General features: G+C 35.4%; 1 protein-coding gene across 1 annotated transcript; it reads left to right on the forward strand.

Annotated features, from left to right (window-relative positions):
- The first annotated feature begins 630 nt into the window (after nt 1–630).
- LOC149531822 (bidirectional sugar transporter SWEET1-like) lies at nt 631–2,701 on the forward strand. The gene is made up of 6 exons (XM_089810154.1): nt 631–772; nt 869–905; nt 1,233–1,449; nt 1,782–1,940; nt 2,213–2,332; nt 2,511–2,701. The coding sequence occupies exons 1-6, from the start codon at nt 736–738 to the stop codon at nt 2,619–2,621; spliced, it is 681 nt and encodes a 226-aa protein (XP_089666280.1). The 5' UTR covers nt 631–735; the 3' UTR covers nt 2,622–2,701.
- The last annotated feature ends 4,998 nt before the right edge of the window (nt 2,702–7,699 follow it).

Here is a 7,699-nt window from a genome sequence, read left to right on the forward strand (position 1 = left end):
TAAATTTTGGTTATTGCTAAAGAAGTACAAGAATATTGTTGCATCGATTCACCCCACATCCTTCCTCCCCTTTGTGCTCCCCAATCCTAACAGGTTTTCCTTCAATATTTTATTTACATTATATCTAACCAAATGGTAAACATGTCTTAGGCATTATTAATCTTTTCATGCAAGGTACCTACATCACTACCATATGATTAGGTTGATCAATTGAGGGAGTTTCTTCGTGAAATATCTTGTTAGTTATTGCATTCCTTCTACCTCACTAAGAGGTCATGAGCATTAATCGATTGGCTAGATTTTTTTCCCTTATGTATATTTTTCTTAAACAAGGATCCTTCAATTCCAAACTATAGAGGAAGTTCAGTTAGCCACCAAATCTATTTTGAAGAATTATTGTGAGCACAAACCCTCATAAACTCTTTTTCTTATATTAGAGACCTTTCTACAAATATTTAATTCATAACTCAATATTCTCTAACTATTGTGACAGATACTTTTGAAATCAGAAAAGTTTTGGGAATAAAGTTGTGGACAACAATTTCCCCACGAGGAAATAATGTTTCCACAGATAATCTGACACTTATGTGTAGAGGCCAACCATTTGTATGATGGAGCTTTTCCCACGTTCTTTAACCTTCAATAATTTGTGCTCTTTATCTCTCGTTTCTATTCTCGACCGGTCGATGGGAGAGCGAAAAACCAAGTAAAGATTTCAAGTTAGCAAAGCAGAGAATGGCGATCAGTCTGTATTTTATACTCGGCATTTTTGGTTGTGAAAAACTGCCCCTTTTTCCCTTTCAAATGACATCAATAACAGATCAATCAACTCTTTTCTAATGAAATACATTCTGTTTGGTTATTTCAGGAAATGTTTTTGGAATTTCTCTCTTTGTAGTTCCTCTGTAAGCCTCTTTCTTATATGGGTTTCTGTTGGCAATGCTTATTTGTATTAGAGATGCATTTGTTTTTTATTTGGTTGTGTATCATATTTTTGTATCAATCTTTTGAATCACACTCAGTGATTTATTATGAAGATGAGAAGAATCCGAAGATATTAAAAAATGATACACAATGAAATCTAGAAAAGATTGTCTAACTGATTGTAAAAATCTCTTTTATGACTTATTGTTGAAATCTCTTCTATTAATATTTATCTGATCGAATAGTTAAAAATGTTTTCTCCAATGGATGGTTGCCAGATCTTATAAGAGAGAGTTTTATGTATGCAGGATTACATTCATATCTGTGGTGAAGAGGGGATCCACAGAGGAATACTCAGGCATTCCATATGTGGCTGCCCTCTTCAACTGCCTTGTCTACACTTGGTATGGCCTTCCATGGATCACTTCTGATAACCTCCTCGTCTCCTCTGTTAATGGATGTGGTGTCATCTTGGAGATTCTTTACATCTCTCTCTACTTGACATATGCCCCTTCCAAATACAGGGTAAGATTATCTTTCGATACATTCTAAGTTTTGACTTGTTTAAACAACTTACTGATCTTAAGATTGTCATCATGTTATAATAGTGGTTGGTAACTCTTCCATGAGATAGAAGTGAGAGGTAATTCTTGTATGAGATAGAAATGAGAGGAAATAACAAATGATAGAGCTCTTTTTATTTTCTTTCTCGCACTTTCTTTCTTGATGATGGGTCATGGAATGTGATGATATTAAAAATAAGCACAATTCAATTCAGAAACAAATTGATATTTACTAACAGATTGTAGAAATCTGATAATGTTAATGATATGCTTGTGTTTTGTTGGATGTTGCAGATGAAAATTTTGAAACTGTTCATTGGAGTTGTGGTTTTGTTTGCTGCAATTGTTGTAGTTTCTGTTTTGGTTTTTCATGGCACAGGACGAGAATTGTTTGTTGGGATCATTGGGGTGGCTGTTTCAGTAGCCATGTTTGCTGCTCCCTTGTCTATAATGGTGAGTAAAAGATATGATTCATTCCTTCATTGAGAATGAGAATGGTTAATAGCTCTTAACAGTGGAAGTAAATTTGAATTACAGAAATAATCAGCAAAAACACTTAGCAGGTGTTATGGAAACTGTTTAACTTCAACTCATTTATCTTTCTCTGATATTCAAGAAAACCTTTCTGTGATTTAACTGTTTAGATTGTCTATATTTTCATAATTATAACCAACAAAATCTGCCCTAACGTTTAGATTGTCTATGCATTCCTTTTTATATCGCAGAAATTGGTAGTCCAGACAAGAAGCGTGGAGTTTATGCCTTTCTTCCTTTCACTCAGTGTGTTTCTATGCGGTTTCAGCTGGTTTTTTTATGGCATTTTGGGCAGAGATATATTTGTGGCGGTAATTTTTTGCTATTTTCAACAGCTTTAAAACTTTCGCAGTTTGAAATGGATCTTTAAGCTTTTAGATTTCTTTATAAATTTTTTTCAATGTGTTAAATTCCGATCAGATCATTCAAATTCTGTAATCCAAATAAACTACAATATTTATAAAAACAATAATTTTGTTGTTTATGCAGCTTCCAAATGGATTGGGGGCATTGCTGGGTGCAGCACAAATTGTACTTTATTGTATGTATAGGAACTCCAGCGGCAATAATCAAGATTATGAGAGACCTCTGATTCAGTGAAACATTCTTACAAAGAAGCAAATTGTTTGCTCTCGTTTTCTGTTGTTTTCTAAAATATTTTAGATCGTATGATCTTAAAAAAAAAAAACTATAACTTTTAAAGTTATATCTTTTATATATAGATATTTTTCATTATAAAAATTTGTGAGGATTTTTAATTTTTATTATATAAATATTTATTTATCGATATTTGAAATTATATAATTTTATGATCTATAATGAGAATGTAATGAATCAGAAGGAAGAAACCTTAAAAATTTCAGATTTAAAAGTCTTGTAATGATCCTTCATCAGAAACATAATGCAATCTGAGGGTGAAAAATATTTATACAATCATTTCTAAATTTTTTCCTAAAAGTTCCTCTTCCTTTTACTTGTATATACATTATAATTTTCAGCTGCTATAAAAATTACAATTTTACTTCACTGTTTTCCTGTTTTATATTTTTGCTTCAAACACGTGATTTGTGAAGACGTACTAAGGACGAAAAAGAAGTATCTGTGAAGACGAACTCACTAGGACCAAAAATAAATTGTCCTATTGATAAAAATCTAAATTTTAATTTATGTGAAGCGAGAGCGAGAAATGGAGGGAGTAGGATATGTAATTTTTTAAAATATTGTTTTGTGTTTTATAAATAAAACACAAAGTAAGGGTTTGAATCTCTATGGTAACAACAATACTATTATTATTTAAAAATTGAATATTTATAATATTATTATTTATTAAATTTTAGTTTTTATTTGAGAGAATGTTTTGATATATGTGTCTATTGATGAATGATGTTTTAATTTTATGATAATTACATTAGTAAAGTTTTTATATTTGTAAATATGGAATTTGAAAGTTTGTGTTTTTTAATATTAGAAAGCAAAAAAATAATTTGGATATTATCATTTATACAACCATAACCCAAACAACTAGAGATCAACATCACACTAACAACAATTCAACATAAAAAAATAGGTTGTAAGCTATATCTAACAACACATAAAAAATAATTAAAACATAGTCTAACAACATGTCCTCAACCATAACTAGCAACAAACTATAAGTAACTAAAATGTTCATCTTAGAATCATATTTAAGTGAGCAAACAACTATAACTAACTAGAAACTAAAAACTCCTAAAATGTTCATTTGAAACCATAACTCTAGTCTATTAATACAAAAAAGGTTTAATGATAAGAAGCCCTTATGGACAATTAATAAATGTAACAATAAAAACCTAGAAGAAACTATGTGTGACCAACAGGTTTGATGTCACATCTAACTTGATGGAGCACTTGCCTCGAGTTCTTCATTCGGAACTCAAATAATTCCTTTTAGTTTCCTTCACTCTTGGCATCTTTTCCCAACACCTTTCTCTACAAGAGGCATAAAGATGTAGCTAAACTATATGCATTACACGAAAATTGAACCTTAAAATGCTTCTCACTTTCCTTTCCATGTTAGGAACCTCTCTCCTTAACATGCCCAATTTGGTTTTAATTATCATCAACTTTTTGGTCGTAGTTTGGCAATTGATGCAACTATCTTTAACAACTGGCATGTTAGCATACTCTTCCTTTGGAATTGCATCCTCAGTTAAGTCCACACATTTTTTTCCCATGTTATATGATATATGATTGAAGTTATTATTTGTAGATTTGATGCAGGAGCATCTTGCATGGGAAAATTATTGGGAAAAAAAAATAAAATTTGTGGAGGAGAGAGAAAGTGACGAAAATTAGAGGAGAAATAATAAAAAAATAAAAAAAGGGAAAAATGAGAAAAGAAAGAAGAAGAGGATTTCTATTTTTGAGGTGCATCGGTGGCATAACAGAAAAAAATAAAAAATAAATGGTTGTCATTCCATTTATCGAGGTGTGTGGGTAGAATTCTAGAAAGTTATGAATATTGTAGAAAGTTGTGGATATTGTAGAAAGTTTTGGAAGTTATAGAAGGTTGTGGAGGAATTCTAGAAGGTTGTGGATAAGTCATGCATGGGGTGGTAAGTGCCTATTTAAGCAAGGCATATGAGCATTTCTAAATCAAGCTCAAGGAGTAGCTTGAGAAGTGGAAGCTCAAGGAGAAGCTTGAGGAGTAGAAGCTCGAGAAGTGGAAGCTTGGAAAGCTTGGAAGGCTTTAAGGTGTGAAAGAGAAAGAGGAGAAAGTGAAGAGTGAGTTTTTCTGAGTCTGTGGACAGAGCGCCGAATGTGAGGGAGTTTATAGCAGGATTATGGTGGAGTTGTGAGTGTGTAGACAGAGCGCCGAATGTGATGCAGTTTACACTTGGATCTTGGATAGAGCTTGTGAGAAGAGCTAGTGGCTATGGTTTAGAAACAAGGAGGTTGCTTGGTGGCTTGCAAGCACAAGTTGAGATCTCAGAGGTTTCTACCAGAGTGTGGATCTAGGTTAGCTTGGGTTTGGATTGGATCTTGAGAGATCTTGTTGCATTCTTTGTCATGAGTTGGTAAGGGTGGTGTGGCCCTTTGTCAGTGGTATCAGAGCGTACCTTCATCAATGATATCAGAGTGTATCTACATTAGTGGTATCAGAGCCATACCTTCATTAAGTGGTATCAGAGTAGGAGTTTCTGAGTGTACAAGCAGATTGTTGAAGTGTGAGGCAGTTTATACCAGGACCTTGGTTGGGTGAAGTTTATCAAAGTAGGAGTTCCTTAGTGTACAAGAAGATCGCCGAAATGTGAGGCAGTTTGTACCAGGACCTTGGTTGGGTGAAGTTTATTAGAGTGGGAGTTCCTGAGCATGTAAACAGATCGTCGAAGCTGAGGCAGTTTGCACTAGGACCTTGGGAGGACATGCAGATTGATCAATTGATGTGGAGATGGAAGACTGAACTTGTTGAGGCATGATTGTAGAGAGCTTGTGGATTGTAAATCCGTTGTCCTAGACTTGTGATGTGGTTCCTGATTGTTTGTGCGAGGTGGCAGGTTGTGATCTGACTTGCAAACAATTCAAGGTTGTCACAAGGAGCATGGGAAGGATTTGTTGTAGAGGGTTTATGAAGATCTTGGGAGATGGCTCCAAGAGGATTGGACCCTAAGATGATTGCCAAAATCCATGATATAGTGGAGAGGAATTTTTCTAAGATGTTTTCTCGGTTGGATGATAGATTGGCTGATCAAGTTAAGGAGGTTCGTGAGAGAAGATGGCATCGCAAGGTTGAGGTGGAAGAGGTTGGATTTGTTGATCAGTTTGTGGAGTCTGATGCAGAACTTGTAGAGCAACTAGAGGTTGTTGCTGAGGATATTCCTTAACTTGCTAATGTTGGTATGGAGATTGGTTTTCATGATCAGTTGGTAGAGTCTGACATGGAGACTGCAGAGCATTTGGTCACGGATGATCTAGTTGATATTGGTGGTGACTTGTATGTTGCAGAGCACTTGGTCATGGATGATCCAGTTTTTGGAGGTGAGTTATGTATTGCAGAGCATCTTCTTGTGAGCAATGAGGTTGCTGGTGTTGAGAGTTTGGCATGTGTTGATGGAGATCTAAATGTGGCTTTTGATGTGGGGTTTGTTGCTATGGGTGTGAATTCACTAGTTGCTGATGTGGATGAGAGTTTTCTGTTGAAGCATTATGTTCAGTTTGTTCCTGGGAATGAGCATGTTGATTGGATGGTTGAGATGCTAGTGTGGAGGATTTGCATGGTGGTTTTTTTGTCCCTATTGAGGTGGATGCCTTAGGTGAAGATGAAGATGGTGGTAGATTTTTCTTTTGGCGTCAAAGTATGGGACACTTTTCTATCTACCAGGGGAGTCTGATGCAGGAGCATCTTGCATGGGAAAATTATTGGAAAAAAAAAAAAAAATTGTGGAGGAGAGAGAAAGTGACAAAAATTAGAGGAGAAATAATAAAAAAAAGGGGGAAAAAGGAGAAAAGAAAGAAGAAGAGGATTTCTATTTTCAAGGTGCATAGGTGGCATAATAGAAAAAAATAAAAAATAAATGGTTGTCATTCCATTTATCGAGGTGTGTGGGTAGAATTCTAGAAAGTTATGAATATTGTAGAAAGTTGTGGATATTGTAGAAAGTTTTGGAAGTTGTAGAAGGTTGTGGAGGAATTCTAGAAGGTTGTGGATAAGTCATGCATGGGGTGGTAAGTGCCTATTTAAGCAAGGCATATGAGCATTTCTAAATCAAGCTCAAGGAGTAGCTTGAGAAGTGGAAGCTCAAGGAGAAGCTTGAGGAGTAGAAGCTCGAGAAGTGGAAGCTTGGAAAGCTTGGAAGGCTTCAAGGTGTGAAAGAGAAAGAGGAGAAAGTGAAGAGTGAGTTTTTCTGAGTCTGTGGATAGAGCGCCGAATGTGAGGGAGTTTATAGAAGGATTATGGTGGAGTTGTGAGTGTGTAGACAGAGCGCCGAATGTGAGGCAGTTTACACTTGGATCTTGGATAGAGCTTGTGAGAAGAGCTAGTGGCTATGGTTTAGAAACAAGGAGGTTTCTTGGTGGCTTGCGAGCACAAGTTGAGATCTTAGAGGTTTCTACCATAGTGTGGATTTGGGCTAGCTTGGGTTTGGATTGGATCTTGAGAGATCTTGTTGCATTCTTTGTCATGAGTTGGTAAGGGTGGTGTGGCCCTTTGTCAGTGGTATCAGAGTGTATCTACATTAGTGGTATTAGAGCCGTACCTTCATTAATATTTCTCGAGACTTTCAATTGATTTTATTTCACCTCCTTCGTTTTCAATATTTCCCTCTTCTCCCTTCCCCACAACCTTTCCACTCCTAGATTCTATCCCTCTTCCTTCGAGTCATAGTTGACCACCCAGGCATATTTACCTTTCTTTGTAGTGGGTCATTAGTTAATAGGATCTTAGTGGGTTGCTTTCACTTTTGTTAAATTTTCCTTCCCAAACTCTTCTTCCTCCCCACTTATCATTTATTGGAAGAAGAGTTTAGATTTTTTTGTCGAAAGGGAGGGATTTTTTTCCTTACCTCTTATTGAATCTCAAAGGGTTGTAGGCTTTAATTTTTAAACCATAAAGTTTCATATTAATCACAAAGAGTGTAGGGGTTTTATGTATCCTTTTTCAACAAGCCAATTTTGAGGGAGCCAAATAATTTCTATACTTC

The sequence above is a fragment of the Cupressus sempervirens genome, chromosome 11 (genome assembly GCF_028749045.1).
Source record: "Cupressus sempervirens isolate cs-2001-9-10 chromosome 11, ASM2874904v1, whole genome shotgun sequence".
Classification (NCBI taxonomy): Eukaryota; Viridiplantae; Streptophyta; class Pinopsida; order Cupressales; family Cupressaceae; genus Cupressus; species Cupressus sempervirens.